The following is a 19,617-nucleotide window of genomic DNA, read 5'->3' as shown; positions in this document are numbered from 1 at the left end:
TCAATAAATTGCTAAGATGTAATGTCTCTTATTGGGATATTCCTGATTTTTGCCCTAAAACATTAATTCTTACTTCAAAATAATAATGAAATTATCAAACATCAGAAATTCAAGATAATAATCAGATCAATAAATCAAAGCACAATCCTCAAAATCAATCAAATCGTTGGGAATTGACTTGCCTGGAGCATGAAAGGGTCCCCATACCTTCCAACTCCTAGCCCCAAAGCATAAAAGGGTTCCCGTCCTTCCAACTCCTAGCCCCAAAGCATAAAAGGGTTCCCGTCCTTCCAACTCCTAGCCCCGAGCGTGTAAGGATTGCATCCTTCCAACTCTTCCAAGACACTTTCTCCAATTCAAACTGATTGTTTGATAAATTTGCTTGATTAATGCTGATTGATATTTCTTGATGAATTGGTAATTTAACATGCAAGTAAGACTTGAAAACTCATTAATAGATTTCTATTTAGATTAATTAAATTCACTGCTTTATGTATTCCTGATTTGCTGCTCTAAATTGTGGGTCTGCTGCTCAATATATTACTCTAGTAATATTTCTACATCAGTTTCTGATTGATGTCTTGGATGATTGATATTTGAATTATTTGATGCTCGAATAGTTGAAGCTGGAATCATGGATGTTTGTATATCATGATTGATTGAATGAATTGATAATTTATGATGATAATATGAAGATTGATTGTTTGCTCAATTTGATAATTGATGATTGCTTTTGAGAGATTCATTAGTGATAAGTAATAAGTGATCCTCAAATACCTCGAATGCTTGGAATGGTTTCTCCTTAATACTTTATTGGTGAAAGGGTCGCCAGCTTTCATAAGAATTGAGCCACCACCCTCCATTGCTGCCTTTTGAGAATAATAAATTATTTTCCAAATTGTTCTCTCTTGCATGTCCTCAAATGAAACCTTCTCTTTATATCTTCCAACGTGAGGGAGAAGTCACACCTCTTCATCATGTCTGCCCTTTGCAAGACACACAACTATTCATCCTTAATTGATGTCTTCTGAACATAATTATTTATTTCCAAATTGATCGATTGCTTCCTTCTTTTATTGATTATTAATTGATGGATGGATTTCCTTCTCAAATAAAATGATCTCCCTTTTATATCTCATGTTTGAGGGAGTCTCAACTCTTCGTTTCATGCCTTATGACCATTCATTAAACTTAAATAAATTTTAATTATACTATATTTTATTTTTTATTATTTTTTATTTGATTTATTATTATTTATTATTAAATCTATCATGTCCCCTCCTTGATCTTTATATATATCCTAATAAAGTAACTATTATTAATTAATATAATAATTACCAACGAATAATTAAATTAATAATATTATAAACATAATATACATATTATTATGTTTATTACTAATATTATTATTAATTTATTAGTGTATTCTTATTATTATTTACTATTTACATGAAACATGATTTAATATTTATTTATTAGTAATATTAAATTAATAATATTATGAATAGACAATCGATCACAGTTGAAAGCAACGCTGTGTAAATGACAAGAGATTAAGATGTTAAATATAGTAAGACAGCGATCGGGAGGAAGTTCTGGTGTGGCATCCATAACCTCGTAATCGTATACACTGTTGGCATTGTGTTGTCATTGATGTCAACCGGTATAGGATGGCTACCGGTATAAGAGATGTATGTGCAGCACTGTCATTGATGCATACCGGATGTCATGTCTTTGATGTCACCTAGTATTGCAGATCACCGGTAAGGGAGAGAATGTCATTCAGTACAATGACCATTGGAGTCACCGGTACATGTCTTTGATGTCACCTAGTATTGCAAATCACGGGTAAGGGAGAGAATGTCATTCAGTACAATGACCATTGGAGTCACCGGTACACAAGTTAGTGGTTGACTTGTGTTGAAGATATGGACATGAGACCGGTATGATATAACAACCGGTAAATGATGACATCTGTAAGAGTGCAAGATGCTAGTCGGTTGATTGTGATGAAGAGGGGGAATGTTACCTAAATCACATCAACACTGGAGGAGAAGTATGTGTAGGCCACCGGTATGATGTGTGGATGTAAATCAGCAGGACTCCCACCGGATAAAGATGCAGTCACCATTTGAAGTGATGACTGACAGTGAATATGCCCCAACCAGATCACATGTGCCTGTTTGAAGATATGCTGCTCAAACAGGGAAGCCACACTGGTGCATGGCAGGATGCAAATGACAAGGATCCACTCCCACCGGTTAGTGGAGCTTATCTCCTATTATGCAAAGTGTGCATCATAGTTCTGTGAGATAAGACAGAAGAGTTAAAGGCAGGTGTTTGAAGGCTCACACCGGATCTACCAATGAATGACGAAGATGCCTCAAGTGCATAATGAGGTACCGAAATAGTTGAAGTGTGATGGGTTTGTCACCTTGACAAACCGGTTGAGATATGTTACGGGCTGATGATGAAGAAGACAAGGCTACAGCGGCTGCAAATAGAGAATGCAACCGGTATGCAGATGCCTCAGATGGAAACAGTTGAAGGTTGATGACATGGTGTCATCAAGGTGTCAACCGGTAAGTATGAGAACCGGTAAGAGAGCAAAAAGGCTAAGTGATGTGCTCCTTTTTGATGAAGATGAGCATGTGGTGGATTGATATATTTGGCAACTGGCAAAGGTGCTCCACCGGAAGAGATGCCAAGTGCAAGGTGATGGCAGACCGGTTAGGGTATAATCGGCAGGGTTAGTGAGCCAGTAGATGAACCCGGTAATGGAGTTGGTCGGTGATCCCATCCAAACCAACATAACCAACCTAGCAAAGGTGGATGCCGACAAAGGGGCCACGTGGAGTTGAAGTGGCATGCATGCACAGGTCGGCATGTTGAGTTGGTAAAGTGTCAGGCGGCGAAGTAGAAGGTGACAGGTCAACATTTATGTCGATTGCGTGATTCACGGGATGCGTAGCAGAAGTTTGTGGCTTGAGGTCAAATGGACAACAGAGATCTAGAACAGACTGTTTGAGCATATCGAGGTAGGTGAAGGGAAACACAAAACCCTTCTTGGTGATCGACCAAGAAGTTCGCTAACATATTAAACAGCAAATTGCTAAATATGGATGGCGTGTTCTGGAAGGCACGACAATGGCGGGGTTCATTGATATGTTGCAATTCATCAATCAAGGCGATCAAATCTGATGAAATCTGATTGGATTTGGTTTGCCTCGGGGTCGAAGAAGAAACCCTAACCGTCCAAAATTTAAATTGTATTTTGGTGGGAAAATCAATTTATAAATATGCAAGCCAAAATCGATGAGGGTTGTCGTCGAATGAGAGAGTGTTGCTGCATGTAAGAGGAGAAATCAGTCAAGTGCGAAAAAGACAATCTGAGAAGAGACTGAGTGTGAGAGAATCGGGTTGAAGAGTTCAACCAGCAACAGTGAGGCAACCGGCAGTTAGCCATTGAGTCTGACAGAGGAGTAAACCGGTAGTGATAGAACCGACAAAGAAGAGTGTAGTACCGGTGGAAAGCAACAGTGTAGCAGAGAAAAGAGAGAACCGACAGAGAGCAAAACTGGTAGAGAGCAGAAACGGCAAAGAAGAAGAAGAGGCTGAACCGGTAAGGTTGCAGCAGGAGATAAGGTTGCAGCAATGAGAGGGTAAGCAGAGAACCGGCAATGAACTAGATAGAAGATCCGGTGAAAAGATTTGTAGAAGAGTTAGTTCATTTGTAACAAGGCTATTACTTTTGTAAGTGATTATGTTTATTCAAGATCACTGAGTTGGAGCTCGGTGCAGGGGTTGGTGCTCCTTGGGTTGGTGCCCTAAACATTGTAATCAGAGTTTCATTGTGAGGTTGGATTGGAGCAGTAGACTCCAACAACATTTCTCACCGAGGTTTTTCCCATCTTGGGTTTTCCTCGTATATGCTGGTGTTATGTGATGTCCTTTTCATATGTGATTGCATTTGTGTTAGTCTCCCCTCAAACCGGTAAGTTAGCTTTCTTTTAGATCTGATAACCAGTATACACACATAGGATAGTTAAAGGGAAAAAGTTTGGAAACCACTAATTCACCCCCCTCTCAGTGGCACATTGTGTCTAACATACACATTAACAAATAAGCACTCGATAGTGTCACAGCATATGAAGGACAGATAAGGAAGGTGTTCGTCAAATGTATTGCAGATTGATAGAGCCAAGACTATCATAAGAGAACAATTAAGAGGGAGGAGCAAATTGATTATGGATTACAATATATAAGAAAGATGGGATTGTAACTATAATTGTGGCCATCATTCATCAATGAAATCATATAGAACAAGCTACTCATATCCTAACATAATCGCTATCCTAAGAGAGGACACAAACTGCATTAGTAATGATTGGTGGTGTCACAAGTAAATACTAATCATGATTAATTATTAGCAAGAGTTATGAGAAAGGGAATGTCTTCACCATGCCTCTTATCGTGACCTATTAAAGGTGCAATGTCTATTTAAGGAGGGGGATTAATAATAAAAAGATAAGAGGCTTATGTTAAGGCAGCGATTAGGATAACAACAATTGTTCATCAAGAGACACGATTAAGGTATGAATATAAATGATTCCCAAGAAGAGAGACAACTATTCCGTCCATAAGGCATTTAAAAGGATGAATATAAATGATTCAAGGGAGAGACGGATGACATATGAGATATTAATATCCAGCAGGATCAATCAGTTCAGATCAGAACTGTTATTAAGTTACAGGCAGTAACATCTTGTTCTTGGTGGCATTCATGGGATGTGCTTAATATGTATTTCTACTTTATGAAGTCCGATAATGTTTCCATGCAGAATTTAATATTAAGGAAATTATTAACATAGAGTGCAATATATTTAATAAGGATATAAGTATCATGACAGTGGCAGACCAGATCTGACATGCCTCAGATCTGTCTTCCAATACCAGCCCCTAGAACATATTACCAATTAGGATTGTTTTAAATGGTAGTAGTATTAGTAGATTATATAAAAGGATACTAGCAAATCCATAAATAATTAGTAATATTATTTAATTCATTTGTTTATATATATATATATACACACTCAATCAGAATAAGGAGTAACATAATGATTGTAAATATAGATATTGATTATAATAGATATTAATATAATAATTATGGTTAACATAATACTTTTAGAAATTACTCAATAATATTAAATAATAATTAATAAATACATAAATGATTTATAAATGAATCAGAATAAGATTGATTGTTTAATATGGTAAGTTAGCAAGTACTTGATAGACTAAAGAAAGATCGAATATCACAGACTTGACTCGTATAAGATAGACTTGACTCTTAAACAAGTTAGTTTTAGTCATTCGTACTTTGAAAATAAGTTGATTATGGTTAAATTAGACCATATCCGAGTTGAGGACATTACAAAATCCCATTTCAAAAAGGGGACTGATGTCACGAAGGATTGCACCCGTGATGCTAAATGTGAAACCAAACAATCCTGTGAAACATGGAAACACCTTCGGGCCTGTGGGTTGCTCAATTTGAAGGTGAATCTCCGGAGACCAGGTCGGCTTCCTGTCTTGATGGATCTCCTACAACTAACTTTTTGTGAGAAAAGGGTAAAAGGCTTGCATGTGACGAAAAACCTATCCTAATGGAGGTGATACACCAAAATTATGGAGTTTTAAACTACTGCACTAAAACTATAACAGCTGCAATACTGAAAAACACTTCACAAATCAATTAGACCACCCAATTCATAAACAATTTGTGAAAAGGTTCGAAGCTATCCAACTTTTGCATGCAGGAAAAGTGAATTTTCACAACATGCAAGGAGCTGAAAAACCAAGTGAACACAACCCACAACCTGAATCACTGTGAAATTATCTTACTGCTGCAAAGCAAAAGCGTGATAGAGCAAAGGATTGTAAAAATCACAATAACTCTGTCAAAACGCTCACCTGACAATGAAAAGCAAGAAATACTGACAAGGAAAAAATTCTATATCGCAAAACAGAAAGAAAATATAACTCTATTACAATAATTGAAAACTGAAGTGCTGAGATACAATGTTTTTTGCTATATGTGTAAGCAAAAAGAAAGAAAAAAATCCACAATCATGCTGAGGAAAGAAAAAGAACTCCTTTATTTTCAATAAAAAAGCAGGTTTTCCTTTTCAATACTTCTTATATCGTGTTGTTAAATGGATGATTTTGATCAATTTATGTGATTTGTCTTCAAGATCCTTTAATTTGTCTCATTCAGTCAGCATCTGTGTAGGGAGATACATGGTAGTTGCAGGTTTTAGATTGTGTTAATTGGTTTTGATAGCTTGAAGTTGTGAAAACCTGTTGGTTTCCTTCAAGCAAGCATTAAAGTCAGCCCTTTCTAGGAAATATTTATGCATCCACATGTTTTGTTGAATTGTAAGAGTTTCATGGCTATTCGTTGAAGGTTTTGTAAGAAAAAACAGGTTGCAGGTCTCAGAAACAACATTTGGTGCATCACCTCATAGGATAGATTTAATTTCAGTAATCCTTATTTCCCTTTTCTCAAGAAAGTTTGCAGGATTTTCATCAGACAGGAAGCTAGCCTGATCTTTGAAGTCTACTTTCACTATAGGCAAACCCACAGGCCTAAAAGTATTCCCATGTTTCACAGGATTGCTGACCTTTCAGTTTAGCATCATGGGTGCAATCCTTCGTGACAACAGGGACATTACAAGATGCAAGGTTTGACTAAAATGAAGCCTAAATTGCCTAGGTCTACTTTGGGTTGGGGTATAGGGCCAGGATAGCCTTGGGTTCACCCAGGGTCCGGCCTAGGCACCCCAAGTTCCCTGTGGATCCCTCCCAGACCCACAGCAAATTTCTTCATCTTGATGAGCAACTTGGATAAATCTACTCCTACAAACTGCTTCTCACTTTTCAACTGCACTTTTATCATGCATTTCTCATGGGGGCCTGCAACAACCTTGAAAGGCCACAGGTTCATGTCACTCTGCACCAACAGATCATAAATTCACTGCATGATGAGCCATCCAATGTCAAACGGTGTTGAAGCAGATTCATGGCCATATGGTTTATATCAGCATCACAAATGAGATACTCCATGTCAGGAAACACCACGCACAATGGGGCTTAACATTTGTGGGATGTAAACTGACTAAAGCTATCAACAATGCGGAGGAAATTATAAATGCCCAACACAATAGCTTTAAAACCCTGGAAGATAGAGCAGGGGCAACTGAAAAGAAGATGGAAGGGATTGAGAAGACCCTCAAAAAGATTGGGGAGTAGAGTTACAAGATTTTAAAGGCCGCTTCTAATAGTATCAAGGTCCTTATTAGCAAACTCGAACAAGTCCAGGGGGATAAGGCCCTCGGGGACACTATTGAGGAGAAGGATGGAACCCTTGAAGATAAGGAAGCTGGTCCCGGAAAAAGAACTAGAGCAAGTGCCAGGAAGAAGCAAAACCAAAGCAAGTACATTGAAGATCTCAAGAGGACTGTTGTGACAATGGAGCAATTGGAGCTGGAAGCTACCGAATTGCTAAAGAACTTCACCTAGGCTTGGTTGTTTTTCTCTGCTTTTTCTGCTGTCTGGTGTTTAGTTTCTTTGTGTTGTGTCTTTTCTACTGCTGGCTTTTTATTTTCGGCCAGCTGTCCTTTCTGTGGTTGCTGTCTTTTGTTATTCTGGTGGACGCTGATGACTGTCTTTTGAATATCTGATGTAAAGGGTTTCAGGGACCCTTCAAAACCTGTTTTCCCCTAATCAAAAACATTTGTGCGATGTAATGAACAATTAGTTTCCTTTCTATAATTCGGGTAATTAGACATTACAAATTGTAATCCTTTGCTTCATTTTTTTCTTATCTTTAATCCTTTGCTTTCTTTGTACTGATTTGACATTTGACAATGAATTAATGAATTATGAGTAATATATTTTCCCGTAAATTATCGTTTATATATATTTTAAATATATACACACATACATTAATATATACTCATGTGTATGTATCCAATTAAATACATACATGCATATATTGATGTATCTATATATATTGTGTATATATTAATGTATGTATGTCTGTAGGGCCATAGTCATAACAAACCTGGAAAAAAATTTGCTGTGTGGAAAACTGAACCCTGAACTTGTACACAAACATTAATATATATGCATACATACATACATACATACATATGTCTATGTAGTATGTACACGTGTATACGTGCACATACAGAAATGCATATGTGTCGTATGTGTGTGTACTGTGTAGTCATACCCAGCCATAGCAAACCCAGGGAAAAAATCCACCATGTGGCAAACTAAACCTCAACCTTGTACCATGGCAGCATATTTAAAAAAAGCAAGACCAATCTGTTTGAGCTTACATGGAAGATATCAATCAATTCATTACAAACTTAAAATTATGGATTATGAAGTAGATTTGGTGCTGAAATACACCTGGGTCTTTAACATTCCAATCTCAAAAAAGCCAAAGATGCTTAGCATTCAGACTTTGAAGGAAGGTTTCCTAGCAGGATACTGAGACAAAAATCTCACTGCACAAAACAGAAACGACAACATAGTTCACTAACAAGCAAGAAAAATAAATATTACATTAGACACCTCAATTATTCTGTAGACATAATATATGTGTGTATATATTTTTAATATATATATTTAAATGATGCATACATATGTGTATGTATGTATATCTGACCATATCCAGCCATAACAAACCTGGGGAAAAATCTGTCATGGCAAACCGAACCCTAAAGCTGTACAAAACAGAAATGGACTCTCGTGGTCTTATTGGAGGCATGTGTTGTTATCTTCAGACGCACATACCTCTGGAACCTAGACAAATAGTTCTACAGAAAATGGCACCATAGAAAGTAATTAAAGATTAACAAGCATGATGAGTCCATTCACAAGGTGGTATTGATCCCTAAGATTAGTGCCCAAGCATAGACCTGCTGATGGGAATATGGTGCAAAGTTTTCTAGTCGAATGTACCTTGTTGATGCATCTCAAATATTTGTGTTTGTAAACATCGGGCAGTTGATAATCCATCTAAGACAAATCTTTTAGCCACTACAATGGACATGGAAGATATACTTAAGTGGTAGCTCAATCAGGTGATGTAAAGACACGCTAAAGTATATTCCATTGCCAAAGCCTTATTTGGCAAACTATATAATTGAAACCTAGCTCCATATTGTAAGATACTTCCTTGTAATGGACTTGAAAATTTCTTCTTTGACATTGGACAATGAGAAGAATAGGTATCAGAACTAAGAGCTGTCAGGCTACAAATTAGCTATACCAAAGAAGGAAGAAACATCGAGGTTGGGTATACATTTTCATTACCCTAACAAGATCATTATCAAGAACAAGGACCATGCACAAACATGGAGATTGAGTATATCTTTTCAATGCCTTAAAAAGATCATTATCAAGAAAAGTTATTCTCTGATGCACCATCAGATATCTACCAATCCAATTACAGGATGCCCTCTTATTCAATAGATCAGAAGTTCCTCCACATATCCCAAGTGCTCGGTGGAGAGAAAATAATTGGTAAACAGCATTTAGAACAAGAAGGGCTCCTTTGAATTGATGGTTATACCCTTTGAGATAATCACCTTGCTATATTTTCAAGGTTGACAACTAAAGTCTTGTGGCCATATCTCGACATGTTTATAAGACATGGGAATATCACTCAAGCATGCAGAGCTAATATTGTTAAGCCAAACAAAGTGGTCCTCCAAAATAAGGTAGAAAAAAATTGACTTTAGAAAGTCAGTGTTGGCATATTTTCAACTTCCAAATAACAAAAAATTGCATTTGAGCAGATATACATAAGATAAGATTGTGTGTTAAATGGTCACCTCCCACAAAACAACATAAGCTCCACAGTTTCAGGAGAATGTAGAGAATCTCTGCAGGTTTGTACCAAAACACTCAAAATTAGATTATGCATAAACTGATAGGCCCGTGTTGAAAATCAAATTTAGGTGGTCGGAAAGTATTTTGATGGTTATGATGTTGTGCATCACTGATGATGTTATATGGCTGTTCCCAAGACTGGTTCCGAGTAAATTTTAAAAGGTTCTGTATTTGCAGCTCTTACAAATTTGTATATTATTTCATATGTTCTGTTTAACAAACTTGCAATAATTTGTGTGCCTTATTAAATCACACTTGGGATTGACATTTTGAGTTAAATTTCCACATATATAACACTATCTCCTATGCTTACACATGATTTTACATAAGAAATTGGAATAAAACCTCAAGCATGTAGAACGAATTTTGGAGACGCTGGAAAAGGTCGACATCCCAAACAAATATAGAAAATTGACTTTGGAAAGTCAGTGTCGGCATTTTTTTGACTTCCAATTAGCAAGAATCACACTTGCATGGATCATATAAGATAAGATCAATGGATCATGTGTTAAAAGACCACCTCCAACAAAACTGCACAGGCTCCACAGCTTCAGGATCAAAGAAACCCCACCTTTACAGGTTTGTACCCAAAACCCTGAATATGAAGCAAACAAGTAAAACACTGTTAAAATTGTACATTTAGTAGTCAGAATGTATTTTAATGGTTATGGGGTTGTGGGTCACTCCGTAATGTCCTACAACTGTGCAGTCATGACAGATATTGATCAAAAGATTATGCATTAGTAGCTCTTGTGCTTTGTCTATAGCTTCATATCTTTTGTCCACAAACCTTGCAACAATTTGTGTTAATTATTCATATTAAACCCACGTCCCGAATTAGATTCTCAGGAGTGAAATTCTACATAAATAACACTGCCCTAAAATAACAACCAGATCTTTGTGTCCAATGTTTTAACTGAGTCTTTACGTCCAAGATTGGAAGTTGAGAACTGGACTTTTATGTCCAAGGTATTGTGGTGTAAATTGTAATGATAATGGCAACAATGTACGGAAGATAATATTGCTCTCAAACTAGAACTCTGTTACATCCAGGGAATTGTGGTGTAATGGTAAAGGGAGAATTGAACAATAAATGATATTGCTAGCAAACTAGAATTGAGTTTTCAGGTATAAGGTGTTGTGGTGTAATCATAATGAGAGTCACCAAGTTCAAATTCCACATGCCACAATGCAGTGACCCTTAAATCCAGCAGACCTGTTCAGTGATCTAAGGTTGTCATGTACGAAATATGGGATACACTCAGGTATAATCTACATTTGCAGATCCTAAGATTGAGTGTTATGACTACTCTTCACAACATTAAAGGCATCCCACAACCTAACAACTAAATATATGAATAACTGACCTTTACCAAATACATTAGGCAATGGAAATCCACGGGGTTGTGGTGTATCGGTAATGGGAAAAACTTGTAATAGAGGTTCAAAACCCCAGCACCACCAGAAGATGATGTGACAAATGTGTTGTAATGGTTCTTTCACTCATGATCCATCTTTACAAATCTTAAGGATGTGGCTCAACATTACCAACACAGCATTAAAGGCAGCCCATAAGCTCACCACAAAAAACCTTTACTATAAATAATAGGCTATAAAAGATTAAAGGATTTAATGTATTTTTGTTAAGAGTGAGAAATCATAAGGCAATCCAACTTTAAATCGTTTTTTATATGGTAAACTCAAGCTTAGTCAACGTTTTGTTTTTTAACCAAACAAGGTACAATCCTATTCGGCACCTCGTTAAAGCTGGTTCGCATACTCACCCAACATTTACCAAGCAGAGAAAGAACACGGCAGGCAACAAGAAACAAGAAAAAGAAATTACAACATGGCAACAAAGTTGGCTCATAAGTCCGGCAACATGGAGTGAAATAGTCATTTAACAATTATACAATACATTTCAACGTGATAAACATTTAAAAATTTAAGAAGGCAGTTTAAGCTTATCCCACAGAGTGTTAAAAGGTAGCACAAATCTTGCCCCAAAGAACAGAGAACGGAAAAAAAGAGTTGCGACAAAAATGAAAAAAAGACGGAAAATGCATGCCTGAAGAGCTCTGGGATTGAATTCGTCCACTGTGAGATAGAACTGAAACCCCTCTTTAGCTTCATCAAGCCTGCCAGCAGAGTCCTGGATCTGAGCCTTGACCAACCTCCACTCCATTTCATAGGGCTGCTTGTACATCAGGGTGTCTACAATTTCAATGGCGCTGTCAAATTCCCCATCCCTCATCCTCAAAGCCAGAAGACCCTTTAGTGCTTCACCATCTTTAGGCCTCGCATTCACAATCATTTCCAAAACTCTCTCTTTGAAATCCCAAGGCACTTTTTCATTTTTCCAGAATTCCTCTGTGGTTTTAAATGTTTTGTAAGTTGTACTCTCTTCGGTAGTTTTACCAAAAGGCCAATACCAGGCTGCCCTAGCAGGCCTGCAGAATAACATACCCTGGGCATTAAGGCTAAGAAAAGATATTGTTGCGACCAAAAGACCAGCTCTAGCTACCTTTCTGAGCTTCTCAATTGGGTTTAGATTTGAGTTCACGGTATTATGATTGCCTGCCTGTTGATTTGATGCAGAGCAAAAAAAAAATTGAGTTGGAACAGGAGATTTTTGTGGGTTTGAGTCATCAGACGAATTTGTTTCAATTGAAGCAATAGGCTTTTGTGGGTTTGATTCAACAGACGAATTTGTTTCAATTGAAGCAGTAGGCTTTCGTGGGTTAGATTCAGCAAATGAATTTGTTGAAATTAATGCAATATTTTTTTGTGGAATATTTGCCGAAAATGCATTTGTGCGAATTGATGCTATGGGTCTTATGGGTTGTTGGCCTTGGCCATGGCCTGGGACTGCCTTGTGGATAGGGTGCAGAGATGACCTGATTGTAAGAAGTGTGACAGGTGAGCATGAAGTATGTGCCTGTGTACAGTGTCTTCTTCTCCATTGTTGGTGTTGCAGGGGGATATGGGTTGGAGCTCCTACCACTAATTTGTTTCCTAAACCCTCCATTTCTTTCAAGGAAGGTTGGGGTTTTTCACTTAAAACCCTGCCAATACTAGTATCATCGACGGGATACAAGCGGCTGTTGTCACTAGTCCTGCTCTTCACGAAGCATCCTATACGGGTAATGCATATCTTACCTTCTCTTCCCAAGAGGCACGATTCTTCTAGAATTTAGATTTCATGTTGTGTTGGTGAAAATTCCATACATCCCTTGAGTTTTGGGTCCGTTTTCGGTAGGGTGCCTATAATTTTTTTTTTTCATTGAAAAAATTTAGATTTGTTATAAATTTGGTTCATATCATATTTTGATCAGATACCTAATTATTCCGTCTTTAAATGATTAATAGTTCCTGTCAAATATTAAAAAAAAATCTAATTAATTTAATCAATGAAAGAAAAGAATTAAAAATATTTTATCAAAAATTTGTAGTTTAAATTTAATTTTTATGTTATATCATTATAAAAATATTATTTTTCTATATTTATATTAGTTTGTGTGAGTGAAAAATTAAATATTTTACAAAAAGATACAGTTGATTACTATTATGTCACTTTCACATTAATGATATATCAAATTCATGCAAGATAATTGAAAAAATTCAACTATTAATCTTTGTATTGACTATAAAAATCCTTTTTCGACCATACATATAGTGCACTTCCGAAAACATTGGTGACAATGACTAAATTCGATAATAATAAAATAGAAATAGTAGTATTATTCCCATCTGTCATTAATTAGCTATAGCTTGAAAAGGTATCGTCATCTCTTAGGCTTGTTCCCAATCGAATCTTTTGCAAGTATTTGAGCTCTCCAGGAAAGACAATGTTTTTTTTTTAATGGTGCTATGGTGAATGATGTTCTTACTGAGGTCGATTAAAATACACCCAAGAGCACAACTATGTGAGACATTTGCAAGTATTACAACCCTCGTGAGTACGTAATTACCCAACAACAAGGTCACATTCAATAATTTCTTAGCTACCTATGGAAACTCTCATGAGTCCATAAGCTCCTCTCTGTTCATAAAAGAGAAATGGCTGGCGAGAAACACAATTGTTTCCTATTATTTATTTATACATTTTGATTATTATATTAATTTTCAACTTGTATTCTCTGCTTTTCATACGTACAATGGTATAAATTTGTTGTACCAATTATGGACATCGTGGCATAAAATTGATATTCGAAGAACATTGTTGTTACTTTGATTACGAAAAAATTATCTAATCAACAAAAGAAAACTTCAACCATAATAACAACCGATAAATAGCCTTCCTCTTTTTTATGGGATATTTTTTTGTAGTCCTACTTATTCAAGCACAAAAGAAAGAAACCAATTTTAACGTCCATGATACATTTTTTGCTCGTTATATAAATGAAGGCATGTTATTTTCATTGAATTGTTTGTGTACGGCCTCACATACCTCATGATTGTGTATTGACATACCTCATGATTGCACTAAAATTAAGCCTATCTTATATGAACATTTGAATGGTAAGTGGTGGATAAAGGAAGGCAAGACCTTATTCTAATGTTTTTTTAATTGTGGTAATTTTTATTTTATATTTAGCAAGTTCAAAGAAATGAAGAGATTTAGTATCAAATAATTAAGTTTTGTAAGTCTAATGAAGTTAAATATAGACTAGAAAATGTAGAAATCACAAAATGTGTCAAACCACACAAAACACATAAATATATGATGTTTATTATTTTTTTAAAGAAAAATTTTATTAAAAAAATATGAAAATAATGAATGGTGATTTTTTCAAAAATAAAATTAAAAATCATACATAAGTACAAAAAAAATTAAATAGTGTAGATAAAATAAAATAATTTTTAATTAAAACTTAAAGTTAGAAACTTATATTTCTCACTATTTTTAGATGGATGGGTCTAAAATATCTATTTGGTTTGTAAATTTCTTATGAGCGTGAATGATCAAAATTTAGGATTCTCTACATTTAGGTGATTCTTAGAAGGATAAAGCATTGAAACTTCTTTGATGATCGCTCATTCTAATACTGCTAACATCAAAATTTTAAAATATATTAATACCTGCAAAATGAAATTATTAAAATATAATATGAATATATAATGTTTATTGTATTTTTCAAAGTAAAAATTCAAAAAACAAAATGAAAATAATGCATGGTGATTTCTTTACAATGCTTGAGTTCAAATCCAAGAGACTCAAATATTAACCACAACAAATTTTGAGATTGCATAAAGCTTGTGTCATTGTGTAAACGGAAAGCATATATTCTATTCCCAAAGGTATCTCTTCATCACTATGCCCAAAACTAGGTCTATTTATCCTACTATTTAATTTTTGAATATTGTTGTCATGTATTGACCCTAACTTAATCTCTTACGTCTCTTTCTATCCCTTCATCCCCTCTCTCTCTCCACATCTCCCTCCCATTCTCTATCTCCATCTCCATCTTCATATCTCTACTTTCCTCTATAACTATTGGTAGGAACTTGATGCATTGGATCTCTTGTTGATCATTCTGATTAGCTTTTGGATCATTTTTAGTTTGTGTCATCATTCTAGTTAGTTTTTAAGATGATTTTTAGTTTCTATCCTAGAATTATAGAGAGACTATAATTTTTAACAAGTGATTAAATTTGTTTATTACAGGAAATAAAAATCAAGAAAATTTCTTTAAAATTTTAAGGATACAAATAAATCATTTTTTTATAGATAATAAAAAAAAGATGCTTTATTTTTATTGGTATTGGACAAAATATTATGTCATAAAAGAAGAAAAGGCTGGGAAATTTGTAATGAGACTAAAATGAGTGACGTTTGGCATTAGAAATTTATAATGTTATGTGGTGATAAAGAGTAGGTTTGATAATCATGCAGTGGCGTGTGACGTGTCTTGGAAAAGATTGAGCATTATGAAAGGCAAGAGTCAATAAAAAATATGTATTGTTATGTTTTAACTCATTTGAGCCATCGAGGTATAATATTAGGATGTAGTTTGTTTTGCTACAATATAGGTATTTTGAAAATTGAATAGTTAGAAGTTTAGTATTCATTGTAAACCTTATTTTCTTTTGATTTGGTAGTCATTTGGACCAAAATGTAAGTTGTTATGTAGGTTTTTGACACTTATGTATACTGAAGAGACGAGAATTTTGCTACAAATTTGAAAGTCGAAAGGATAAAGATTTGCAACAAAATTTGGTTTCAAGTTTATACATTTTCGTCTTAATTTGATTTCCAAATAAATATTTAAGTTGCCCATAACAATTGTCTTAATTCACAATAAAAATGAAGAAACAATTTGTATTAAATTGAAGAATTATGACATAATTGTCACCTTATAGCAAAATGTTAGATCTAGTTGAAAAGTAAGGTGGGACTTGTAGGTTTTCCATTATTTGCTTTAAGGGACATTTTTCACCATACTCAAACATTATGTGGATAACATAGAACAACTAGAGGAAACAATAAATAACATTCAAAATAAGTTTCCACAAGTACAAGGCGACTCTTCCCAATCTTTGGTTTCATAAATAAAACTGTTGATGAGTTGAACTAAGATACATAGCAATAGACTTCCTCCATCAGACCATTTGTTAGGATTGCCAAATTTCATTAATCATTTTTTACCAAGTGCATTGTCTACAAGACTTTCGAAAGCCATTAGGGCAAACAAAATTTACCTAAAGTATGGTATATGGGCCCTCCATCTTTCCTACCTTGATTTTCTTCTAATTTATCATTGATCGACAATATTAAGTTGTCATTACTTAAGTCACCATCTTAAGTCTTGTTATACCATGCACATTTGATCGGTCCCTTTTATTAGGTTTTACCCCTTGATTGGTTTATTTTATCGAAACTTACCTTTGATATTTTTGATTGCATGCTTTTTAAGTTACTTAAGTTGTTCCCACATCCCCATGGGTGGTAGTAGTTCACAATCTTAAGTGGTTGTAGGATCATGAGAAATAATCTAGTAAAGGTTAACAGTTCTTGTAGCTTCGCATGGAAAATAGGGAAGCTACAACTCAAGCTCTAAGACTGTGGGAGGCAATATAAGTGGACACTAGCAGTTCCCCACAACCCCACATGACAGATAGATAGGTCAAAGCTTTTATTACGGGTGAGTGACATGAGGAAGTGCTAATAAGGCCTTGTGGTCTTGCACAAGCCTAAACAGTTGTTATCAAGTGGTATGTGGGATAATAGCGAATAAGAAAGAAGGGTGGTATCTAACCTGCGACCTCACGAGGCTCAAGACTTAAGTCAAGGTGAATTTGTGGGATGGCGTGGTGTAATCTAAGCTTGGTGTTTGGTGTCCCATGGTCCCATTTTGGGTAGGAATAATAGTTAAGGTAGCTTGCAGGGTTGCAAAAAAGGTTAAGGCCAACATAGTGAAAGAAAAAAAAAACCCCATCGTGTTATTGTTCATCAACCTAGCGTTAGGTGCATCCAAAATGTCCATTACTCTGTGATCGAGGGTGGAGATTTAAATGGAGACATGGCTACCAAGTTCACTAGTTTCACACAAGCTAATTTAATCCCAACACGATGAGATAGCCACTAAAACATTAAAGGAACTTAATATTGGTAGGATTAATGTTAGCCTCAACGAGGCTAGGAGAATGGTACAACAAAGTGGTATGCTATTAATTCTTGGGATGGACTTACAAAAAGTGTTTCTACTTGATCAAATTAGGAACCAAGAAGACTTAATGTTGATTGTTGAATTTGATATAATCCCAAAATTGAAGCATAAGAACACTGAAAAGCTTAGGTTTCTAGAGGTTGTCCACAAAATTAGGGGAGCAACAATGGTTAAAACTTTGGAGGACACATTAGCCATGGAAGCAACCACTATGCCAATACATTCAACCATGTTCACCCAATCTATTGTGAAGAGAATGGAGCAAAAGTCGACAGAGTATGAAAAAACTTAGTTCATGTTAAACGAGGAAGTAAATAGATTGTACATTGAAACAAAAACTATCACTACGAGAAGCCCTAATGCTGTCAAGTACTAATATCTTGTTGTACCGACCTTTTACTACTGCAAAGTTATCCACATATATGATTACCATGGGACAATTAAATGTAATGAAGCAAATTTGGGAAGGAAATATTGGAGACTTAGAGGAACTTGTTAAGGCTACAAGAGCAAGGGTCAGGGATCAGATCGTCTTACCATTGAAGATGATTCTCATTTATAGGGTAAAGCATTTTGTTAACAAAAGTTGATGATGTGTATAAATGTTGTAGTACTCTGTTACAGGCACTGAAACAATTGAAAGGACATCTCCCAGTCTCGAAACCTATTTGAGAAGTGGCAACCCACCCACAATACTTTGTTAACATTGTGTAATGTTCTTCAGTGAACCCCAGATGCTCCACCAGCCTTGAAGCCCATAGAGAAAATGGTGAGAACAGTTATAGATGAGTTCCAGTATGTGCCTGGGGGAGAATGAAAAATAAAGTCAAAAATTGAATTCTTCCATACCTTTAAGCATTGGCCTATCTATGAAATATTGAAAGATGATACAAAGGTCAAAAGCTTAGAAGAATGGATATAAGAATTCAATCAAATGATCCCCAAGATAATTGCTCATCTACAAAGGGAAAAGGAGGTGGATATTCAAAGCTCCAATAATATCTTAGACAAGGTGGTGGCATTGAAAATTGGATATACAAAGTTTGTCATGGAGGCTAGAGGGATTCTAGACAAGAGATGGAATGAACATTTGGTAAATGCGCCATAATTTCAAGAGTACAAATGACCTAGTGATTACGCCATTTACTAGTGGGAACAAAAGTATCTTAATCCCTTTGAGGATTGAAATTTCTTCAAAATTGTTTCTTTCCAAGTTTTGTCCAGAGCCAGTTGTGAATTTGGAAGCAAGAGAAGAAGGGATGTGCAGTTAAGATTTCACTCAGTAGAAATAGAACCTGTCTAGACCTAGAGGTCACAAGTGTTTGTTTGGGATTCAATGTGTAAGAGTGTATTTGACCGTGCATCCTCATCAAATTTGAATTTTAGTTTTTAATGAATTTAAATTTCAACAGTTGGTAAAGTTGTCAATTTGAAATTTTTCAAATCAGTAATAAAAGTTATAGAAAATGAAGAGTCATTTTTGTATCTATTTGTAATTAAGTGGATAGTTAGATAGTTTCTTGTTTTTATAACTGAAAATTGTAAACGGTCCAAAGCTTGTTGCTCCCTTGTTTTTTCTATAAAAGGGAAATCAAGACCATATGCAGGGATTTAGAAGAAACGGGTTTTGGGGTAGGGCAATTTTTGTTCAAATTTTGATATTTCAATGTACAACTAGCAGTGAACTCATGTTTTGAATATGGTTCCAATTGTTTGAAGAATATAATAGAAAGATATAATTGAAATTGTCTCCAGATTGTATTTCTTACTTTCATATGAATAAATATATCAAAAATATTTGATTTGTTGTTGTAATTTTATGCTTTTGTGTAATGTGTTTGATGGGTTTTCTTAACGAGGAATTAAATTATGTCAAATAGATTGTTGTGATTTTGAGAAGACAATCAAAATCAATAAGAAGAGTTTCATGGTTAACTCAATTGCACGTTTATGTAAGGCACACACTTTCAAAGTGCCAAAC

The 19,617-nt window shown here is 35.4% G+C and overlaps 1 protein-coding gene across 1 annotated transcript in view; it reads right to left on the bottom strand.

The window, feature by feature from the left end:
* Positions 1-13,148, bottom strand: part of LOC131079463 (uncharacterized) — a 28,595-nt gene extending 15,447 nt beyond the window's left edge. The window contains exon 1 of the mRNA XM_058017427.2: positions 12,035-13,148. Coding sequence (XP_057873410.2) covers positions 12,035-12,994 — 960 coding nt within the window. The 5' untranslated portion in view covers positions 12,995-13,148. The remainder of the gene's footprint in view (positions 1-12,034) is intronic.
* Positions 13,149-19,617: the final 6,469 nt, after the last annotated feature.

Source organism: Cryptomeria japonica, chromosome 8, assembly GCF_030272615.1.
Source record: "Cryptomeria japonica chromosome 8, Sugi_1.0, whole genome shotgun sequence".
Classification (NCBI taxonomy): Eukaryota; Viridiplantae; Streptophyta; class Pinopsida; order Cupressales; family Cupressaceae; genus Cryptomeria; species Cryptomeria japonica.
Note: the sequence above shows the minus strand (reverse complement) of the source record. Positions and strands in the feature narration are given on the sequence as shown.